Genomic DNA, 24545 nt, shown 5'->3' on the forward strand with positions numbered 1-24545 from the left:
TTGCTTGCTTGCTTGCTTGCTTGCTTATTTGGTCTTACCACCACTCGTCAAATACAGAATGCATACGTGTGCACGCAGGCATGACTAACACATGCTTGTTTTTTTTATACAAGATTAAAATACACCCGAGGCAAAGTAAGCAAAGTATAAAAGAAAAGTCAGGCACGTGGCACACAGCTACACCTAACTGGAGGGCCCTGGGATCTTGGAAGACAGGATTATACAAGCCAGGAGGGCTAGAGACCATGGAGTTTCAACTACCAAAGGATTGGGCTCTCCTAGTCAAGGAGCAAATGACTGAACATAAGCCCTTCCCTCCTGGTTGAGGTTTTTGGCAAAAGCCAGTCACAATCTCTTTGCCTCACTGACCTTCATAAGGGTTTGGGTTCAATTTGAGGGAGAAACAAGCTTTGGTTTTTTTTTTTTTTTTTTAAGGAAACCTTTGTGAAATTGTACACATGCAAAATAGTTTCCCTGTATGATTTCACTGTGATTTACATATACATATTCACTGGTATGTTTATTAATCTGTGGGAATCTGGGAAGTATATAAAATAAGCCCTCCCTCATTCTCTCCAATTCTCTAATTTTTAAAGGCAACCAAGGGAAATACTTCTATTTCGTAAAATAATCTTTCCCTTTTGTAACTCTAGTGGAAAAGATAAGTTCATCTGGAAGTCAGATGTTCAAGATTAAGAATCCTTCCTCCCAGGGGGTTGTGTTTACTGGGGAGCTTGGCCAGTGTCTCACACCTGTTTTATGGAACACTACACTGTAGAGAAGATTTGTTCTCCTCAAGATAAGTGTCAATGTGGGAAAGGTGTTGGTTCCATAGTCTGAGCTACTCCCAGGTGGTAAGGCAGGCTACAAGTCATGGGATCCAAATATTTGCCCCAGCAAGGAGCTGGCTCCCTGCTTGCCATGAACACCTATCCTGCCTTAGCCTCTGAAGGTGTCACCCTGGGGAGTATATGAAGCCACGGGCTGCAGCGCTGAGCTTGGCAAGGGTAAGCATACCCAGTAAGACTGTGGCATGGCCAGCCATGCAATGGCCTCGGATAACCCACTGGAGAGCGGGTCCTCCATGGACCCTACTAGATAGCCCCACAGCCTGTCACTAAGAGTCTTTTCCACAAGCCCAGGACTGAACTCACCTTCCATCAGGAACATGGCCTGTCTCAGGAGACTCCCTTTTCAGTTCTGGCAAACCACACTGAGCAACAGAAATAGTTCTGCTACTGAGCACAGAACACTTCAGGCAACTCGGGACTGACAGCAAGACCAGTTGCATCTGAGGGCCATCTACACTATCCCATGCGTATTTCACATCTCACACAGTTCAAGCTGGAGGCCCACAATAAAGGGGTGTCGTGGTCTCTACTAAAAGGACTCCCACAGGGGACAATGCAAGTTTCTATATTTCAGTGTGATCTTGCTGGTGTTTCTAGAGGGAAGGGACAAGTTAGCTTTTTAATTACTAAATCCAACTGAGTAAGTGTGCTTGACACAAAGGCTCAGGGCAGACATGGGTTACAGAGGTGTGTGAACCTTCAAAAGTCTCAATCTTCGAAAAGAGAGCCTGAGCTGCAGTCTGGGAACACAGGCCCCCGGAAGGCTGCCACTACTACCACAAGGACAAATGCCATTGAACAATGAAACAGACAGCAGTGACTGATCAAGGCAAGGTGGGAAGGATCATGGTGGTGTAACGTCTGCCTGTGCACCCCGGAAACAGGGCCCAGGATGGTTGCCACCTCTGATGGGCGTTTTAAAAGGGTGGTGGTCAAACAGTTTCACATACAAAGTGTGGGCTTGGGGTCTCAACTTCAGTCACCGACTCACATAAAGTTGTCATCCCTTTCCAGAAAATCCAGTCCACCTTTGCAACAGAGGCTCAAATGAAGGTCCCAGAGTTCACATTGATAAGTGAACTTTTAAGTTTCAACCCCCCCAAGGACTTTCTGAGTATGGTTTTGACGTGGACTGAGCTTCTAAATGGCTTTCTCTTAATAAAGAAAATCAATACCAGAAGGCAAGAAGCCAGTAGTTATTTTACCTCATTCACTGTCAATTGAAAATTAAGAAAACAAAGTGATTTCTGGGCAGGCAGTGTCTGCTAGGACTTGACATCACCCAGAAATGCAGTCACACAAAGACAATGTGGCTGAGATGACAGGACTCAGGGTTTGCTTTACTCCTTTGTAGGATGCTTAAGTAAGCCTTCAACCTTCCCCACTGCAAACCTCTACATCTCCACCCTGCTCCAGGGAAGCATGCTGGGCTCTGAAAGTCAATTCTAAAAGAAAACACTCTCTCCCATTTTCAGAGTCAATTGGTCTTATTATCTTGCACTCTGTTGACATGGAAACGCACAGCCCCCTGAAAGAGTGATTCACAAACTCCCCACAGCAGCCTAATTAAGTGAAACAGAGGGTCCTTCCCTCCCTCCTTCCCTCCTTCCTTTCATTCTTTCTCTCCCTTTTTTCCCCTAGCAAGAACAAACTGGTTAACTACAGGGTTGGGCCTGTGTCCTGTGAGTCACATGATTTTTCAAATTACCCAAAGCATTTGAACAATGCAAAGACTTCAGAGAGTTCCCACCCAATTTCCAAGAGTTTCCCAGGGATGGATGACTTGAACTCTCCTCTCCGCCTACCTGAAGAGTAGGGCAAGGAGGCAAAGCTGAGTCATTCTCCGAGTAAAACATGTGGTGTGAAAACATTCAAAGGCATTTGCCACCACCTGGGAGAAGGGGGACAGAAGGAATGAGCCCTGTGAGCTGACTGGAGAAGGGGTTAGGGAGGGAGGGGATGTAAAGCCAGAGACCATCCCTTAAATGTGTTGGTATCTTCAGAGAAATGCAACAGGGGGCCCATGTGGGTAACAGTACACAGCTCACAGCATTCAAAAAGTAATTACAGCAGGTTCCAAGAAGAACACAAAGTGTGCATAAGGCTTTCTGTAGCTCCTGAAAAAATGATCAGGCCACAAAAGTCATTTGTCTATAACTCCATAAAATGCACATTTCAAAAAAGGCATAGGATGGTTTATACGCACCTTGTTGATTTTCACTATTCAGTTGACAAGAAAAAAAAAAAAAGCCTTCTAAAAAAGGATTTTACTAAATGCCTTTAGGAGTAAAAACAGTTGTCACAAACAGAGAGATTTTCTCAAGTCAGATAATAATCAGGTGCTGGCTGAAGAGAGTTCTAAATCTTGAAGACTTCTCCTGACAACTTGGTGCCATCTTGAAGCCAAGGTGTCCCTTTGTCTGAGTGGGTCTTGTAAGCTCCCATGGAACATTTCCAGTCTATGACCAGGGGGGATAAAACTGCCTCAGGTGCAGCTGATGCCACCTCAGGCCAGGTCTGCAGACACAGAAGGACTCTGGGATGAGCCCCACCCACTTGCACTCTGCCTCCCCCACACCCCGGAGGCCACACCCAAAGCCTCTGCCCACTTGCCAAGGTCATCCCTGAAATCTCTGCAGCTCAATGGGGCACATAAGGCAAGAAACATGCTTAGTGATAAAGGGGTTGGTGAGGGGTAGGGGAACCACATGTCCCGAGGCAGCGTCTGTTCCAGCATCACGCAGTCCTCTAGGTGGGCAGTGGGTCATCGTCCCCTTTACTGCACTTACATTTGCAGCAAAGGACAAAGGGTGTGGCCAGGAGCAAGAAAGGGGACGCCACTAAGAGCAGGAGCCCAAATCCAGCAAAAATTCCCACCACCTTGAAAGGAAACAAAGAGGAAAGGTGAGGATGAACAGTTCCACAGCCCAAGTTTAAACCACACCACCACCCACCATTCCATCCATACTTCCAATCATAATCTATCCATCCATCCATAGGCCCATCATACAGTTTGCCTGCCCATATAACTATCCATCATACAAATTCATCTATTCAACTACCCATCATCTATGCATTCATTCATCCACTTATAAGCATCCAACCATCCACTGATCCATGCATGTATCCATCCACCATCCACACTCATTCAACTATCTAATTCTTTGACAGTCACCCATGTACACCCCTCTCCTGCCATCTATCCAACCAGCCATTGTCTCAACTACTTATATTCCTTTCTCATTGTTCTCCCTCCCTTCCTTCCTCTTCTCCCTTCACAACCCCAACCCCATCCATTTTTCTGTGCATTCAGCCAATTGCTGATTTCTCCTGAGATACCATCATTAGTTAGACCATAGCTAGCTATTACAAATACAAACACATCTGAGATCAGGACACCCCAGAAGAACACTGTCTAATGGAAAGAATATGATTTCATCAAAGGCTAAATAATACACCTCACAGAAAGTGGGTTCAGTTCCAGGTAAAGATCATCCAAGAAATAGAGCCCTACCTTTGGCTAGAGGACAGAAAATGGCTGATATGACAAAGATACCCAGATGGTTTAGTGTATAAGAGGGCAAGCACAAGAACCCTCAAATGTTGGAATAAGAATGACAGGGACATGGGACATTAGACATTATATTGAGCTACCCTTGCCTTTCTGGAGTTTAAAACCAAACATGGACTGTTATGTATTATCACTATTTTGTTTTTCAAGACAGGGTTTCTGTGTAGCCCTGGCTGCCTGGAACTCTCTCTGTAGATGATGCTGTCCTTGAACTCACAGAGATCAACCTGCTTCTGCCTCCCTAGAGCTGGGATTAAAAGCATGTGTCATCCTCTTTCTAGGTATAACTGGCAGATAAAGACCAACTGATGCTTACATCAGCCAGTGGGGCTGTTTCAAATGAACACAGTCTTTTCCCTAGCCTTACTTAGATCAGCCCCAGTCTTCCTTCTGAATTCTGAAAGCTGAATGTGGAATTAGACTGCCACCTAGTGCTAGAGATGATAAATACATGACTTCCCAAGTCTGTTTTCTCAACTCTGCAATTGTCAAATGAAAGCATCAAACAGTTGATAAATACATGACTTCCCAAGTCTGTTTTCTCAACTCTGAAATTATCAAATAAAGCATCGAACAGTTGTGAAGGAAAGAATCCCTTCACTGGGACTTTTCCTTGAAACAAACTACACACATTTAGATACACCACAATGCATGCAAGCATGTACACACCCACATTTATAAATAAGATCACATTTGATAAAAGACATCACACTGCAGGGATAAAATGAGGCAGTGAGGATGCTGAGCCTCAGCCAGGATGGATGCTCATTTGATAAACATAATATTGGTGGTGGGACGGCACTGAGTAGGTCAGGTGATGTGTTAAAATCAAATGAAGACTCTAGGAGCTCGAGAGAAGGTTCAGCCTGTAGGACTGCACACTGCCCCTACAGAGGCCCTGAGATGGGTTCCCAGCACTGGTGCTGAGAAGGCCAGAAACAAATGCCTGTGATTCCAGCTCTACTGGATCTGACATTTCCATTTTATATCTGCACTCATCTGCACACACGCGGACCCAAGTATGCAAATGATGTTTAAAAATATATTTTTAAAAGCTCACATGCATACTTATATTTTTGGCCCCTAAGAGCACAGTGGTCACCTGAGGTCATCTGGAGCTCCCAGCTGAGCAGCAGCAAGCAGGTGACTGACTGCCAGCCTTGAAGGAGCCCCGTCCTCCAATCAAACTCATGAGCACATGCTCACACTCTGCACAATAAGGCACCATCTCAGCTCCTCGACTGCCATGGATGTATTTGCATGCTGTTTGGTAAGCTGACCTACCAAGCCACTGACTGTTGGTCATTAGTGGATGCCAAAATCACCAGAAGGAGAAAAAAAGCACAAAAGCAAGTGACATAAAAACAAAACCATTTCACTCAGTGAGCACTGACATGTGTTTTGATTGCATTCTGTCACCCCTGAGACTGACAATAATGTTTACTTTGAATCACAAGGCGGGGCAGGAACAAGCTGACCAAAATTAACCATAGAGGTCTTGGAGGACTGAGGACAGAGACACAGGAAGTAGTGTGGAGAGGGCTTAGAGAGGGTCTTCATCCTTTTGGACAGAAGAATAACAGAGATAGGAGGTCACCAGTCATGTCTCTGCCATCATCAACCGAGACTCAACTTGTAGCTCATAAGATGTCTTCCTGTGCAGTTAGCAGCAGAGCCAGCCAGATACCACCACCTTCTACTCCTGTTTATCTCAAAAGAAGACCTTGTCAACCAGAGTAGACATGTATGAGCATGTGAGTGTGTGTGTGTGTGTGTGCGCGCGCGCGCGTGTACGTGCACGCACATGTATGTGTGGGGGCGCGTGCCCACGTGGATAATCTCAAGACAAGGTAAACTGTGCAAAGCCTTGAAAAGATAAGGGCGTTTAAAAAAAATACATAGCATGCAGATGTGTTATAATGGAGCATATGACAAGGGGGCACTGAGTAAAATGTAGTGCGTGATACTTTATGTTTAGAAAACTGATAAAAAGCTTGCTGCAATGTCTCCAAGGAGTAGAGCACCCCCAAATCTGCAAGAACTAGGCTACCACTTAATAACAAAGAAGTGTAAGAAAGCAGGAACCCACAAAATAAACATACTTTATACTGAGGACAACACCCACAAACACTACAGTCACAGCATGCTAGACTTGAGGTCAATCATGACTGCCACAGATAGATAAATTCCTGGAATCCCAGCTCTTACGAAGTTCTCAGCAGTGGCCCCATCTGTGGCAATGGGAAGTCTGCCTGGCCTGTTTCCAGGGTTGGTGGGCTACGAGCACTGCCTGCTCCCAAGTAACACTTTACAGGAGATACCCTCAGCCTTGCTGCAGACACTCATAATTGTGGGTTTCCATCCCCATCAACATGGAACTAATAGTGCTAGGGAAGTGCAGTTACAGTGAGACCCACTCCCAGCTCTAGGCTAATGTGCAGAGAGTGGGTCTCTGTCTTTAGATGGACCGGCACAGTGACCTCAGAGGACTCCTAGGAAAGAAGCCTCTTCCCCTGCAACTAGGGAGTATTGCAAACTCCACTCCTAACACCTTTGTAGTTCCCCACTTGAGTGTAAATAAAATCCATGTCTGCTAGGTCCCACAAAACCCTTAGAGATGCGGCCTTGCTAAAATCCTAGATTAAACTCATAGCCCCTGTCTCATTACCCACATGGATTCACCCTTCCACAATTCAAGCAACCCACCTGCCCTGTCCTCTCTCCTTTCCCCCACATACATGGGTCTACTTCTTGACACTCAGAACTAGCACTAAGACACAAGGAATCTTCCCACACATGTCATCTAAGTCCCCTTCCGCACCCCTCATTCACAGCTGCTGTATGTCATGGTGGGTCTGTCGGTTCATCATGTCTACCCTTTGCACCTAACAGAAGGCAGGCTCCATAGAAGAATGTCTTACACATGTGGCTGGCACACAGGGGACAAATACCACTTAATATATAATTCACCACTGCTGAATCAGTTGACCCAAAAGCCATTTATAGACTTTGTAGACAACAGCGATATTCCATTACTTTCCCCTCATCCTTTTCTGTTAGCAACTTGCTTGCCTCTCTCAGGACAGCTCTAGACAGCTCTTCATCAAGGACCAATAGTAACAGTGTGGTCACCAGGCAGGCCTGGTCATGACCAAAGTCACAGCTAAGTAGCAAGTCTGATGCTAGGCACCAAATGTATACATATTCGAACACTGGGCCAGGACCATCAGCATCACTAGAAAGTCTTCTAGAACACACACACACACACACACACACACACACACACACACACACCTTTTGAGATCAAAATTCAGGTAAGCAACCTCTTACCTGTGTCCGATGCCAGATCACTGATGCCCGGGAGTGGCCCAACTTGTTGCGACAAGGCCCCTTGTCATAATGTATCAGGAGGAAGTCATCCTGTGAAGGGCAGATAAAGGTCTACGGTGAATGTTGGATTATGGCTGTCAGTATGTTTTATATTCCAGATACAGCAGTATGTGGACACAGGCAAGAATAACAGTGAGGTCAATGTGCTGAAACCTGGGTGCTGTTCCTCTGGGCCACCAGCCCTTTCCACAGAGCAGCCAGAGGAAAACTGTTAGCCTCATCCCACAGAGGGGATCGTGGGGCCAGATTTCAGTGTTAAGCCAGAGTATAGTGGCATCTCTGGAGCCTGTACCAACACAGGGGACTGAAGAGGGAGATCGGGTTTTCTCTGGGCCTGCCTGTGTCAGTTCCCACGAGACCAGGCCAGCTCCTACCAGGCCAGTCCTCCCTCAGTTCAGATTTTCAGAAACATTTTGCAAGGTTTCCCTTTATTTGAGAACCAGTCCAGCAACTACCCTCTACCCACAAGTTCTCTCTGTTTCCCAGTGCACAGAACTGTCTGTTCCATGTCTCTCTCTACGTGGCCTCCCCTCACACTCAGTACAGTCACTTCCAGACTGTCAGGTCCCTGGGCTGAGTGCTCACCGTGGTGGTTACATCTGAGAAATCTGACCACTCAGGGCACCTGGATATGTATCAGCACCACTGATATCGGGGATCAGGAGGCCCTGCCTGCCCATCACCAACAGGAAATGGGTAGGAAACGGTACCAGCATGTCAATACCCTTTGCTCATTTAACCAAGGCCACCAACAGGAAGTTTCTCCTTAAGTAAAAGAGCAAATTATCATAAGGTCCAATGTGACTGAAAGGACAAGAAAACCAGGGAAAATGAGGAAACCACCCACCAATTTCTGGCTCCTCAGGTCAACTCTGCTGGAGCTAGGGGATAGCAAAGCCACACTGTCCCTCAGGGGGCAGTGCAGACTTAAACCCTGGCTTTTATGATGCAATTGCAGGCAATGACCACTGGAGGCAGACGTTCAGCAGCCGTCTCACCACCCCTGGACAGGTGAGCACAGTCTCTTCTAGCCCCACCTGGCCACTTCTGTCAGCTGTGAGACTCCTCCTGGACTCCTCATTGCCCTTTCCTCCACACTGATGTTAATGGGAGAATAGCAGAAGTGCACTTGTCTCATTTTGCCAAATCTGCCTATCACAGCATCTTGTCTTGTGGCTGTCTAAAAGGCTCTGAACTCCTCTTTTAAAACACACACCAAGCCACGTGGCATCAGTCACGGGAAATCTTTACTACTCTCCATCCTTGAAAGTGGGTACTGATTGGTTATCCAAACCTTCCAGAAAGTTGGTGGCAGGTGAAGACTCTTGGCCTCACTCCACAGATTCTGCGACCACACTGGCAGAGGTGTCACACCCAATCCCTTTGGCTATAAGACTATTGAAAAATAATGAACTTTCACCAAGAGCCTCAAAATAGAAAAAGAAATAGGCTGAATCCTGTTTCCGGACTGGGGGAGGGATGTCTCTCAGGAAGAGTTCACAACTTCCTGACAACTTGTCAGGCTGCCTCAAAGCAGAGACTGGAGCTAAGACAACGATGGGGGTGGGGGGGGCACACCTTGGCCAAGGCTGCTACGATGTCTTATCTCTTGTCCTCTATTTCAACCTAAACCTCATGCTGGCACTTGAAAGACTAAGTCTGTGAAGGAGGGACTTCCCTGTCAGTTAATCTTCTCTGAAAGTGCCCTTTCACTCTCTCTCTCTCTCTCTCTCTCTCTCTCTCTCTCTCTCCTCTCTCTCTCTCTCTCTCACACACACACACACACACACACACCACATACACATGCACACACATACAACAAAAATGCACTCCACAACGCACATGTTCACACATACATACAAATATTTGTGTCTCTAATGTCCTCGGAGGTTTTTGTTTGTTTGTTTGCTTTAAATTCAGTCAAGCTGATGCCAGAAAATGATAGCCAGTGGGTCTTAAAGACATGATTTCACTGTGATGTTTAAGTCTGTGAATGAAGCTCTTAAGCTTACCATGGTTTCCCACTAAAATTAGCCATCAATGCATCCAGAGCAGATATAAATAGACCAGTCAGGATGTGCAGTTCAAGCCACTTGAACTATTGCTGACTACAATGCTTAACAAGTGATTTTTTCTTTATTTAAATTTGAAACAACTTTGTTTTACATGTCAATCCCAGTTCCCTTTCCCTCCCCTCCTCCTCTGTCCACCTCAATCCCTATCCCATCCCCTTTCTGCTCCCCAAGGAGGGCGAGGCCTTCTATGGGGAGTCTTCAAAGTCTGTCATATTTGGAGCAGGGCCCAGGCCCTCCCCCATGAGTCTAGGCTGAGAGAGTATCCCTCTATGTGGAATGGGCTCCCAAAGTCAATTTGTATACTAGGGATAAATACTGATCCACTAGTAGAGACCTCATAGACTGCCCAGTCCTCCTAACTAACACCCACATTGAGGTCATCTGGGTTAGTGCTATGCTGGTTTCCCAGCTATCAGACTGGAGTCCATGAGCTCCCTGTTGTTCAGGACAGCTGTTTCTATGGGTTTCTCCAGCCTGGTCTTGACCCCTTTGCTCATCACTCCTCCCTCTTTGCAGCTGGATTCCAGGAGTTCAGCTCGGTGTTTAGCTGTGGGTGTCTGCTTCTGTTTCCATCAGTGACTAGATGAAGGTTCTAGGATGGCATATAAGGTGGTCCTCAATGTCATTATCTGGGAAGGACATTTAAGGTAGCCTCTCCACTATTGCTTAGATTGTTAGTTGGGGTCATCCTTGTAGATCTCTGGACATTTCCCTAGTGGCAGATTTCTCTTAAAACCTACAATGGCTCCCCTCTATTATGGTGTCTCTTTTCTTGCTCATCTTTATTCTTCCCCTGACTCAATCTTCCTGTTCCCTCATGTCCTCCTCTTCCCTCCTCTTCTCCCCCTTCTCTTTTTCCTAACTCCCTCTCCTCTCCCCCCAACCCTGCTCCCAATTTGCTCAGGAGATCTTTAACAAGAGATTTTAAAGCACTATTTTAAGGACAGTCTTTTAAAGTATACATAATCAAATAATCAAACTCTTCCAAAACCAAAGTCCTAATATCATTGTGGATAGTTGTCCTCCTGCTCAGCTCCAACTGTCAGCTTGACATAGCCTAGAGTTACCTGAGGGAGGGACTTCTGATTGAGGTTTGCCCAATCAGAGTGACTTGTGGGCCTGTCCATGGGGCACTTTCTTGATTGTTAATTGATGTGGCAGAGTGTAGCCCACTGTGGGCAGCACCATTCCCTAGGCAGGTGATCCTAGCCTGTATCAGCTAGCCAGGCTGGGAGTGAGGCAGCGAGTAGCATTTTCCCACAGATCCTTCAAGTACCTGCCCTGACTTCCCTGTAAAATTTAAAACACAAAAAAGTTAAGAAAAGGAAAAATCTTTCCTGAATTGCTTTTGATCAAAGTATTTTATCACAGCAACAGAGAGGAAACTAGAGAGGGGGGCTGTCAGAAGCTGCTCTAGCAGCAATAACAGCAACAGCAGCGACTTGACCTAGAGAGTGAACTGGAGATGATTGCTAGATTAAGCTAGAAACTTCTATTTTGGCGGTCAGCAAAGGGAATATGTATTTCTCTTCCATGTAGATGAGGCACAGACCTTTCCAGACACCTAGCATGACTTATTGGTTTACTGTGTGTACTTTCATTTTACCTGCTGTTCTACTGAGTGTGCTTTCTAACACACCCAAATTCTGGAATTCATCGAACTTCCAAGTCCTGTTTTGGTGGTGTCAGGAGGTGGGCCTCTGGGCGTGACCAAGTTTAGATGAGATAGAACATGAGGATGTGTCCCTGACAAGAATAGCATCTTTGTGGGGAGACCTGAGCTTGCTCTTTCCAACATGGCCCTGGGAGGAGGACCAGAAAGGAGCCTTCATCAGGACCCCACCTGGCAGCTGTCATAGTCTAGCTCTCCAGCACCTGAACTGTGAGAAACGGATGTCTGCTATTTGTCACCCAGTCTGTGATACCCTATCATAACATACAGTCTCATCAGATTTGGCCCTAAAGACTGAGACTCTAAGACACAAAGCACCTCTTCTTTTGTTGGGAACAAAAAGATGTGAGCTATCTGCATGACCGAGACCATCCCAGCTTCTTCCAAGGCCCTTAAGATAACACATGTCTTAGCATTCAGCCATCTGTACTGGCCTGCCCTTGAGGTCCTGACAATACATGCCATTAGCTGCAGCTACTAAGAGCACCACCTGTGCATATTCACTATGTTCCCTTTTAAAAGGGCCCTGACCACCTCCCATCCTCTTCCTCTCTCTCTTTCTCTCCGTCTCTCCCCTCCTCTTTTCCTCTCTCCTGCCAGTCTCCTCACCCTCACCCCCCATCCCTTTCCCCTTTTTATGATCACTTTCCCTAATAAATAACCCCTCTGCTTGAACCCTATCTTACGGTGTCTTTCTCTCGCGAACCACTTTTCTTAAATTACATGTACCCCATCCTTAGGTCCCATCTCCACAGAAGAAGTGACACTTGTGCTCAGAGAAGAGCTTCACTGTGATTGTGGCTCCTTGTGCACACAGGATTGTGTTACACCAGGAAGTGTTTTCCCCAAATTGCAGTGTGCTTAAATATGACTAAAATAAACTGCCTGGGGTAAGACTCTAGATGTCTGAACCAGCACCAGCTATGCAGTTTGAACCAGCAGCAGCTATGCAGTCATGCTGAACCATATTTCCTTCTTGCCACACATGGAGGTTGACTCTGCCAGCTCTGGTGTTTTTTCAGAGACCCCCAACACTTTTCAACAGAAAGCTGAACCCAAAGCCTGCCCTAAGCTTTTATACCCAGCTAGTGTGGCCAAGCTTCACCCCAGGGAACCAAGATTCCTATAAACACAGAACCCTGCTGCTACTTCCTTCTGTCACCAGCATGGCCTCCAGCTTCCCCCAGGGTAAGTGCCCCCAGTTTCCTCTCCCACATATCTGGACCCCGGGGTTCATGGCTGCCATGCCATGTTGCTCATGGCTCCCATGTGAGGCTGTGCAGTACTCACATCCAGAGACTCCAGGCAGTACCAGCAGAAGGCATGCTTGCAGTTCTTACACATCATCTGTGCACAGCCCTCATCCCGCTCGATGTACACCCTGCACTTGGGGCAGCGCTTGATGGGCGCATCACCCTCCTCCATCTTGAAAGCAGAGCTGTGGGAGACACGGTGTGAGAGTTCTGCAATGAGGATCAAGAGAGACCCAGCAGTAGGGCTGTGCTAGGAGCACCTCCCTATAGCAGGGATCCCAGACCTCTTGTTACTAAAGACAAAGAAACAAACACCCCAGAAAACAAACAGCCAAAACAGAGCAGAGCTGCCTGACTAAGGTAAAAACAAAACACAAAGAAAAGGCAACACCAACACATATCTAACTTTATATTTCTATAGAAAAACTAATATATAGTGTGAAGCTTTGTACCAGAGAGAGCCTGGGAAATGGTGTTGGGGCTTCAGAAAGGTGTGCATTTTCCAAAGAGCAGATAATACATTTTATGCACTTTGGTCTTGTCAGGAAAAGAAGTCATAAGCATACACACACAAAGATACACAATTGCTTCCAAAGATCTACCTGGACTGTTTACATTTCCCTGAAGACCTAGGATGGATGTACAATGGTTATTATAGCTTTAGGTCTGGTGGCAGATGCTAGCTCCTCCACAAACCAGCTATAGGACATCTCTACAAGCCTTAGTTTTCAGTGTGAGCCCAGGAAAGTATCCTGCTTGTGCCAAGTAGCTGTTGTGGTTTGGATGAGAATGGCTGCCATAGGCTCATACATTTGAATGCTTAGTCACCAGAGGAGTGTTTGAATAGGATTAGACAGATTAGGACATGGCCTTTTTGGAGTAGGTGCAGCCTTCTTGGAGGACATATGGGGTTAGGCTTTAAGGTTTCAAAAGCTCACACCATGCCCAGTGTCTCCCTCCCCAACCTTCCCACCTACAAATTAAGATGTAAAGCTCTCAGCTACCATTCCAGCACTATGCAGGTCTGCTTTCCACCATGGTAATCATGGACTAACCTGCTGAAGCTATAAGCCAGCCCCCATAGATGCTTTCCTTTTTAAGAGTTGCCTTGGTCATGCTAAGACAGCAACTGGTGAAAAGTAGCAAGAAGTTAATACTGTTAATTAATGTTTCAAAAGTAAAACAGGTATTTAGGCATGGCTAAGGAAGACATCCATATCAGTTTTATTTTTTGTCTGTTTGTTCTTTAAGATGGCTATTCTCTTAAATAAAATATCTGGAAGAAAAATGATAAAGGCCAAGAGAAGATACCATACATTCCAGGGGTGCAGCCTGTCTGATGATTATCAGAGAAAATTCCTCATGATCATGTCCTCTGGTTTACTAAGTGTCATGAGATACATGAATTAGGTTCTGTTTTGTCCACTGATAGAAATTCTGGAAAGGTGCCTCAGTGGAAGGGTGTTTGCCCTGGAAGCACAAGGACTAGAGTTTGGATCCCAAGAACCCATGTAAAAACTGGGTTGGTGTGGCATCTGTCTGTAACCTCAGCCCTAGAGACAGGTAAGGACAGAGTATCCCCAGGCAAGCTGGCTTGCTTAGTCTCACTGGTTAATGAGCTCTAGGTTCAACTGAGAGACCCTGCCTCAAAATATAAAATGGAGTATAATCCAGGAAGATAGTGCCAAATTCCACCTGAATGCCAGGATTACAGCATGTGCCATCAACTCTGGTGTGTGCATGGGGTGGTTACTGAACATGGGGCTTACTGCATGCTAGATAAACAGTCTACTGACTGAGTTCATCTCCAGCCCCTGAGGAAGGTTTGCAGTATGGAAAATGCTTGGGCTAGGAGGCTCCTTTATTCCACTAGAAAGTACCCTTCGTTCCTGTTATTCCAACTAAGAAGCAAACTTACTAGGGTTTACTCCTAGGGACAAACTACTGGACTGCTTCCCTGAGTAGATGCCTCATTTGCTTTTAGCTCTCCCCTCCTGGAAGTCAACCTCTGCCAATTACTCTTAATCAAGCTCCATAGCAAGGACATTTCTTCCTTGAGTCTGGAAGCTTCTATAACCTGGCATTTAAGTTCAGTGGTCTTTGCTAGTATCAAACACCAATGTATGCATAGCCCCTGATGGCAGAAGCATCAGCCACAGGAACAGGGACCTACAACATAGCAAGTCCTGGATGGTGGTTCATGCATCCAAACTGCAGCAGGAAAGCAAAGGATGGCATCACCAAGCCTAACAGAAGAGATGAGAACCCTGTACAAAGGGCAGCAAGAAGGCTCTGGAAAAGGGACATGGTGGGAGAGGGACCTAGTCTGGCGACAGTGTACAAAGTGAGAGATGACAGAGGATCTGTGTGGAGCATGGCTAGGGCATCTTCCTGAAGATGGGGAAACAAGGAAAACCAGGGACTGGCGGGCAGTCATGATAATCTCTTCAGCAGCATGGCCACTTTACCAAGCTGAACAACATGACAGTATGGGGAGGGATGCCCCTGCTATAACCAGTTTCTTATGGTTCACTTTGTTAAATTCTAACGTTCACGGAATTAATTTACAAAGTTCACCTACGCAAACAGCTGGGCTATTTGACTGGAAGGAGCAAGACGGAAGAAATTCAGTAGTGTTTTGGCCATATTCTAATAGACTCAATTTTAAAGAGATACATACGGGTCTCTTAGCTTCAGGTACCTATAGACCTATTAGTAATCTTGCTTGTTGCCAGTACTCACTATCACCTTTTTTACTTATTCCTACACTCTTATTTCAGATCACCTCCAACAGAGGTTAGCTGTGGGAAAATTGCAGGTACCAAAGCATTAACCTAGGTGTGTATCTCACAGTGCATCTATCATTTCATGGAGGGTGTAGACAGAGGTTCTTACATATCTTTACATTCCCAGAAACTTGTGTTGCACCTGGCAAATGTTCTTACAAATAAACCATAGGTAGGAAAAACTCAGGAGGTAGACTGTGTACTGAGGACAGTGATTTATGGTCGCATGCTCTCAGGTGACACTTTCCAGATACACCTTCTGCCAGTCATAGCCCCAGCCCATGGCTCTCATCTCCCAGCCCATTCATTCTTCCACAGCTCCTGCATAGCTGTACCCTACCTGGTCTCCCAGGAAGGAAGGTGATTGGCATGGTATCAGGGCAGCCTTGGCCAGGGTGCCAGCGGGCTTTGCAAGCAGAGCAGAATTCCATGTCGCAAGCTTTGCACTGCACCAGCTGGGGGGTCTGAATCCCTATGTCCTGGAGTTGGCACACGGCTTGGCAGGTGGATGCTGGGCACCACGTCCGGCAAGGGTCAAAAAGCACCTCTAGCACAAGGACACAGAAGATAAAAATCAGGTTCAGAATACCACAGACACTGGAGAGGGTGAGTATGGAGAAGACCCTCTGTGGCACCAACAAAGGCAGTCAGAATGGAGGCCATCCAGGTGACCCAGCCAGACACACTCCAGATAAACTGATAATTTACTCCCCTTGTGTTCATCCAACTCCACCCAAGCCTCTCTCAGCTTTTCACCCTCGGACCTGGTATGCCAAGGGCTCCCGCACCCGCCATAGTGCTCACCCAGTCCAGTCTCTCTGAGTGTTGACATAACCAGATCCTTGTCTGACCCATCCCCCATGTTCCCACTGACAGCCTTGTCTTCAACCCTCACCACACAGTGTCAGGTTCACACATAGCCACTTGCAAATCTTGTTGGAAGGTGCAAAGGAAGGAGGGAAGGAAAATGTTGCATTAGTCTTATGGCCTTTCTTCCTGTCTGTGGTGGCATACAGAACCATGGCTTTTGCGATGGCATTTCCAGAACTAGGAGTCTTAATTTGTTCGTAGTTAGTCTTTTAGTAGGGTGATCCACATGCCCAAGACAGATTCTCTTGCCAAGTCTAAACCTGGGTAAAACTAGCACTTTGCGTTCCCTGCAGATTAAGCCCAAGCTACTGCAAAGCCTTTCTTAATGGGACTGGTCAGGAAGTTTAGTTTAAAAACAGGATATGGTGGCATTCCTTGCTTCACATCCTGATCCAAGCCCTGCATTTATAACTCGTCCTGAGTTGCCCTCCATGGTGAGCCAGCCCAGCATCTCACTTCCCCTCCTCTCTAGTGGACTTGGAACTTTCACCAGATAAGGTAGGTGACACCAACAGGAGGCTAACATTCTGACAGGGACCATGGCAGGCCAGTGGATTGCTGGACCATCTCCACGAGGCTGCATGGGCCACTGGCCCTCAGCTTTGTAGTTGGGCTGCTCTTGAGAAGCAATCTGGGGAGCATTAAGATTTTGATGGGCAAATGTGCAAAAGGAACTTGCTAAGGTGCAAGGAAAAGGGTGCTTGTTTGCAAGCATCCTGGCCCTACCCCAGGTAGCCAGACATGGTTGTGGCTCACCTGATTAAAAAGTGGGAACTCTACTCAATGGGACACCCAGCCGACTGAGAGTGCAGAGGGCTGCTATGATGAGCACTGACTGATCACCTAGCACATAAACCTATGCGCACATCGATGAGGCAGCTCCTAAATTAGGACAATTGAAGTGGAGGACTCATTCTAACTGTAGGGAGCACCAGTCCCATGCACTGGGGTCCTGGACTGAATAAAAAGGAACAATCAAGCTAAGAACAGGCATTCATCCCTTTCTGCTTCCTGACTGCAGATGCAATGTAAACAGTAGCCTCACATTCTTACCACCATGCCTTCCCTACTGTGGTGTGCTTACAGAACTTCAAACTGTGAGCCAAATAAACCCTCAGGCACAAGGTCTGAAGCTGCAGAGTTCATGACCTCACACAGCTTGTGTGTGTGTGTGTCTTTCCATGGGTTCTATGTTCCTCAAGAATAAGGGACATTCTGTCCAGTCCCGAAGGAGCAAGCCTCTCAGGTATAAGCTCAATAATGACCTTACCGACTATAGTAGAGGACCGTCAGCCTCTGTGAACGGCAGAGTAGGGATTATTTACATTGCTAGGGACCATGTGATTTGGGGGTTTCTGCAACATCTACTTGGTTTGCTACTGGGGTTAAGAGCAGACTACCCGATTCTGAGGAAACCTAAATTATAGTAGCTGGGGGTAGGAGATGGGTTGGTCTAGTATCCATGGCAGCTGACCTTTAATCTAGTATAACTCCTTGCCTTATTTGTTAAGGTAAGTTCATTAAAAGCATAAAAGCATATATCTTTTGATATGACAGCAACAGCCAGAGATGGTACATGTGACAACAGGGGGACTCCAGACCTGAGAACCTGCATCACACATAATGATTGGACTCCATTACGGTACTGTAAAATCTCTGAGATGCCCCTGACACCAAGAGAATGAACAGCAGCTTCTGTCCAACTGGGGTGTCAATGTGTGCTGTCTGAAGAAGGTTCCTGACCACTGAACGTGTGGATTTGTGTGGAGTCAGAATAGAGGCACATGGAGAAGGGTTGCCTTGCAGTCTTGGGATGCTGAGAGGTCCCTACAACCTCCCAGCTCTCAAGTGCATGCTGGGAGGAAATCACCAGGGAGCTCCCAATAGCTCAAGAACCCTCAGGATTTTCACTGCTAGCAGCTCTTCCCTGTTAACACACAACTTCAGATTCACCTACCAGGCCTCTGACTCTCTCTGTGCATGTGATCCAGGAGCCAGCCTGGTCTCAGACCAATATGATGTACTCTATCTGCATAGGAACTGAAGGAAGTTCTGAGGAAAGGGGGACATGGGAACTCAACATACTGAATGTGTGACATAGACCCAGGCCTCTGGATTACTGTTTAATTAATATCATGCTGTAGTTAAACCTTGCTGGGAGTAAGCTTCCTATCTCAGACCCTGGGAATCTCTGTGTCCTGCCTGGTGACCCTCCTGTGTTCTGGAAGCCCTAGACATCAGTGGGACAGGCTTCTTTTTACACACTTCTGATGACAGTGGGAGAGGCCATCTTGTACCTTTATCACAGAAGACCCATTCGGCTGTGGCATGGAAGGGAGGCCTAAGAAAGGTTTCCATGGTAACAACTCCAAGTCTATGACTGGTTTACTCAGGGCCTTTATGGCCCTGCCTATTACCACATGGAGAGATTCCCTACAGGCAGAGGGGAAGTGATCTGCCTCTGAGCAGACTACAGCATCTTTCTTGGGCTGTGAGGCCGACGGTGCAGCCCCAACCCCTAGCTGAAATCTATTAATATGATCATTGTTCTTTCCACTGCTCAGCTCTTCCAGCTGTACATATAAGCAGGGGTCAGTCAGTAATAAAGCTCAGAGCAGACATCACTTATGTGCTTCTCTTAGAATGTATAAATATGTCTCTCGGCTTCCCTGTCACCAGTGTCTATTAATAACGCATTATCCATGCTGCATCCTATATAGTGTATTATATCTACTATATACACACATGTATGTATATGAGATATGTTAACGTGGAGCAGGTTCTGCATTCTGGGGAAGCAAAAGAATACAGTCATAACTCTACTCTGCCAAAGACCTACTAGTCCCACAGGACTTGTCTTCAGGAGACGGGGGTTAATGTGCATTTCTTAGGGATCCTTGATGAAGCAGAGACCCAAGAGATCTATTAGAAAAAAATCCAACAAATTTTCACAAGGGTGGTTTACTCTTTGAAGACAAATGGTATGCAGAAGCATTCTGAGGGACTGGCACCCAACACACCCTCCTGTGCTCCCTGCTGCTGTGTTGACTGATTCACTAAGTACCCTGGTCCTTAGGGTGGTGGTGGTGGGTTAAACCTTGTTGGGAAGACACTGCAAACTGAGGACTCTGGTTCTTATTAAGGATGGAAATGGACCTGGCTGTGTTATTAATCACTCTGAGATTTTCTTTTCTTTTAATAAACAAAAGGATCAAATTGGGATACCATGTACTTCCAGACAGACTGGAAAGAAACACTCAGAAGCTGCAGGAGCATGCTGTGCTCCATGGACCTTTCTCTAGAACCTTTTCTCACCCAGGTGCTAGAGTTTGCCCAACGGGACAGAAGGTTCCAGAAAGCAAAAGCAGTACCCAAGAACCCTCCCTGGCCTCCAGATAGACAAAGACTTCACTGGGGAGAGGTCAAGAATTGAAAATGAAAATCCAGGCTGCTGGGTCAGTCAAGACACACCATGGCTAAATAAAGAGGTGTTTGAAGCTTAAACTCACCGTTGGTCTTCTCTGTAACTAAAAATGATAGAAAATCATCTAAATGAGTTTCCTTCCAAGGCATCCCCAATGGACTAAACTTTGAAGGAATGAAGCAAGTCAGAGTTAGCTTTCTGATCACATCTCTAGGTTCATCCAAGGTGCTGACTAGAATATGCAGCTGTGTTTTACGTCCCACTTCTAACATTCCATCTGGCCAGCACTTCTGTGGTATTAAGTCCAAATCCTTTTAAAACATTACTCAGTGTTAGGCTGCTAAGATGTTTTCTAGTTACAGTTTCCTGTATTTTTCTAACCTAAGTTAAGGTGATTCATTTCTGATGCAAGAGTCAGAATCTTTTAGATGAAGCCAGAGGGAAAAAAGAAAGCTTAAAATTATTTGGTTGAAAAACCTACCCCACTTCATATTGGAATTAAATTTTGATGTCAAAGAAAGTTCATGTCCTTGTGATTGAAATAACTCCCAGTCTCTGTTTACATCCCATGAAACTGGGTTTAAAGGAGTCTGAGGTTCTCAGATCCAAATGAGCCAACTCCATAACGCCCTGCTCTGTCTTTAATGTTGCAGGGCATTAGGTTTAAGGTGAGCTAACCCAATGTAAATGATGCCTGTCATTTAAAGAAACAGACTCTGAAAAAACAAATTTTGAAGTCAGAATTGAAAACAAATTAAAAATCCCTGTTGATCTTGTAAAAAGCTTTATTTAATCTAATTGTATGTGCTGTGCATGTATGCAATTTTTTATGTGTATGTCTGCATGGGTATGTGAACCATATGCATGCCATGCTCATGGCGGTCGGAAAAGGGCATCAGACACCTGGGAACTGGAGTTACAGATGGTCATGAGTCACCACCTGTGTGCTGAGAACTAAAGCAAGGTCCTGTGCAAGAACTTAAGTGTTCTCAACTGCTGAGATATCTCTCCAACCCCACTGATTTTTAAATTTATCTATACATATACACACAGAGGAACACACACACACACACACTTATATACATGTGTATGTGTGTTATATTTTTAAGTAAACGAAAGATTATCTCTAGCATTTCTCTTGTTTTCTTTTTAAACCTCAAACTTGTAGCACCCACACCCCTCTGACACTACTGCATCCTGCCCTGCATTTTGCATTCCATATAAGCACTTCACCTTGTGATCTGGCTCAGCAGCAAGCCTCTGATCCAGGCTCATGGTATCTAGGCAGAGGGGATGTGGTCATAGTAGTGTTCACTGCCTCGTCAGAGCACTCATGGGGTGTCCTCCTAGAAGCTCTGCAGCAGAAGCCACCTGCACTACCCTATCTCCCATCTACTCTTTGCAGTGACCTCGGGTCTCTGAGAGCAGAGCAGATGGGACCTGTATGTTCCTTCAAACACCATTTTATGATCGCAAAGCACTTCAGAGAGCAAGATAAAGGCCTCACATGGCATTCGGCATGTCTCAGTGTCTGGCAATGAGGTCACCGAATAAAGTTACCAACTCTTTTGAGTATATTCCACACATCTATCTATCTGTCTTCTCCAGGATTGGATCTAAAAAGAAGTGGTCTGTGAAGGACCCAGCAGGAGTGGAGAAGTTAGTTAGCTCTCAAGGCTGGAGATGTGGCTAGATCCCCATTAGAGTTAGAAAGCACACAAGTCACCCAGTTGCCATGGGTATGAGCACAGTGGACTGTGGTATGACAAGCCTGGGGTACTCACTGAGGCCCAAGGCTCAGTTACTCATGAGCACTGTTACCTAAGCCTTCAAGGGGTAGTGAGTCAGGGTAGGATGAATCTAGATGCAGCGTTCAACAGTGGGACCTGCAGGAGTTCCAAACTTTAGGTCTTTTAAATGTAGGGCCAGTCTAAGAGTTTAGACCCAAACCTGGCTAAAGAAAATAGGGACTAAGAATCTTCTTAAACCAGCAAGAAGCCCCGATCTCTGTATATAAATAGTGTCTCCTGAGTCCCTTCTGCTGCCAAATAGGTCACAAGTCCAGGCTGCCAGGCTGTAAGCAGCTCAGAGGGTACTCCGCCAACATTATTTCAGAGGCACAATTTACGCTGATGCTTTCCATCCTTGTTGCATCTTTTTTCATTCCCAGCAAATGATGTACACTCATGTCTCCCAAAAGAAAGCTCCATCAATGTTGCCCACCTTCTGTTGTTGGATTCAAAGCTGGCTGCCACAACAGAGGCCACTTACCTCTTTCAAATTGTAGCTTTTTATATCTTTGCATAATTTCAGCTGCAACCATACACTCAATCTGCAAAGAAAAAGAAAAAGGGGAAAAAAAGCAGACATAAGGATTGTGATACACAGAGGGTTAGAATGTCATACAACACAACAGGATCCTGCTAAACCAACCAAAGCCCACCACAAACAGGCAACCAAACCTCGTGTTGTGTCCTTCCGCCCCCTTCCCACCCCAACGTGCCTCATTCTCCTGAAGGTGGCCCTGTTTCGGGCATGCAGCATCTGGGCAGCTAATCGAAGTTTCTAGGCCTTCTTTGATTAAGAGCTCAACATACTGTTTCAGGCACTGGAAGAAAGAAAAGTGTGTAAACACCTGCACGTCCCGAATACCAAAGACAAAGTGGTGTGTTAAGCAAACAGCTAGCTATTAACTCTGAGAGCTACCTTCACTACTGGCCTGGCAACATAAGCCCATTGGTGCGATCCTGGTATGAATATTACAGGGATGACCAAGCACTTTCTGACTGGGTTTACAGTGTGGCCATTAAGATGAAACTCATACTCTGTACTGTCAGCTGCATGAGTCATAGGCCCTAGGGATGAACCTACACCTACTCTTCTGCTAAACAGACATCACATTAAACTACTTCCTAAGTTCTTATCGTCATTCCCATAGAGGAGCACATCTCTCCTCCTTTATCAGAGAGGTGTCGTCAGTGGACAGAGTGACTGATACAAGTCCTACAACATGGACAGAGGAAGGGATTTTAAAGCGTTTAGCTCTAAATAGGACAGCAATATCACAACCCTACTCACAAGGCCCAGGGATCATTGGAGAAGAAGAGGCAGAAAGACGGTAAGAGTCAGAGGGAGAGAAACAGCCTTTGGCAGACAGGACAGGGCAAGGAAGGGGAAGGAAAGGGAAGGAAGGAGGGGAAATGGTAAGATAAAGGGAAGAAGGAAGAAGAGAGGGAGGCCAAGGCCAACTTCCCAATGCTGTTTTCCACAGACTTGACATCATGTGCAAAATATTGCCCTGGACTCTAAAACAGTGTTTATCAACCTGTGGGTCACATGACTCCTTTGGAGGTCAAACAACCCTTTCAAAGGGTTGCAAGTCAGATATCCTGCATATCAGATATTTACATGATGATTCATAATAATAGAAACCTACAGTTAAGGAAGTAGCAATGGTGACTGCGTCCTGAAAACCCAGTACTATATTAAAATGTCAAGAAGGTTGAGAACCACCACTGTAAACACAGGCCCTTAGTTTGATATGTCTGTGGGGCTCTGATGAGGAATCTGGCTGGGAACATGGCGCACCTACATCTACCTGTAGATAAGAGATGCTTTGGAGTTCTGTTTGAGACACAGGATGGTGGAGTTATCAGAAACAAACCAATTGCCATCCTTGGAGGCTTTCCCAAGACAAGAGAGGGCAGGTAATCAGGGAAAAATAGGGTTACAATGCCACCCCCACCCCCCGACCTACACAGCACTGCTGACCGGCTATGAGGTGACACTTGGCTTGGTGGTGAAGCTCTATTCTACGTGTGGCAGGCATGGAAGTGGCATGCCTTGTCTGTGGTGGCCACGTGGAAAGGGAGCATAACCCCTGCAGTTTTCGGAATCAGACAGACTCAGGCAATCTTGGATCCTCTCCCAAGGCCATGGAGACACACCCTTGATGCTTTTGGCCCCTAGTTCTCTACACAATAAGATCTGAATGTCTGCTTTACTAGGCTTTCTTGACAGAAGGAAATAAAGAATATCAACACCTGTCACAAATCTTAGTATAGCAGCTAAGTAAGCAGGGGCTGTTGTCTCATTTGTCTGCCTGTGCGGTTTGCCTTTTACAGTCACAGGCATAAAAAAGCCCAAATCCTTAGCAAAAAGATTATTGCTTTACTGTCTATAATTAAATCTGTCTAATTTGGTGTCTGGAAAGTCTCAGAATGTCTTAAACCAACAGCTCTGGCCAGGGTCCAATATAAAGACACAACCTCATTCTCTCTCAGTGGGAAACAGAACAATCAAACCAGGTAGGTGTGAGATGTATGTCCTCAGGGCTTCTCACAACCACACTGTTCAAAGCTTGCTTGTGTCCATGAGCAGTGAGTCACGCTGGGTGACTGCAACCCCAAGAGCAAGCTCAGCAGACGGACGGATCGCATTTCTGAGCAGCACACACAGTGCTTATGTCATGGGAATATTGATTTGTTTACTACAGAGCGGCTGCTCCTGCATCCATCAAAACCAGCCACGGCCCTCTTCCAGATGTAAAGTGGGCTATGACTCATAAGCCTTGTTTTCCAATCTAATGGCAAAAAGATGTCTTAGAATGAGAACACACATACACACACACAAACACACACACACAAATCAGGC

General features: G+C 46.0%; 1 protein-coding gene across 1 annotated transcript in view; it reads right to left on the reverse strand.

Annotated features, from left to right (window-relative positions):
• Positions 1–3316: 3316 nt before the first annotated feature.
• The window catches only part of LOC127215297 (E3 ubiquitin-protein ligase RNF144A), a 34393-nt gene continuing 13164 nt past the window's right edge, over positions 3317–24545 (reverse strand). The window contains exons 3-8 of the mRNA XM_051175667.1: positions 22396–22500; positions 22164–22224; positions 15939–16145; positions 12850–13022; positions 7753–7842; positions 3317–3731 (exon numbers count right to left, since the gene is read on the reverse strand). Of these exons, the coding sequence (XP_051031624.1) occupies positions 3600–3731; positions 7753–7842; positions 12850–13022; positions 15939–16145; positions 22164–22224; positions 22396–22500 (768 nt within the window). The 3' untranslated portion in view covers positions 3317–3599. The remainder of the gene's footprint in view (positions 3732–7752; positions 7843–12849; positions 13023–15938; positions 16146–22163; positions 22225–22395; positions 22501–24545) is intronic.

Source organism: Phodopus roborovskii, unplaced genomic scaffold, assembly GCF_943737965.1.
Source record: "Phodopus roborovskii unplaced genomic scaffold, PHOROB, whole genome shotgun sequence".
In the NCBI taxonomy this organism is placed as follows: domain Eukaryota; kingdom Metazoa; phylum Chordata; class Mammalia; order Rodentia; family Cricetidae; genus Phodopus; species Phodopus roborovskii.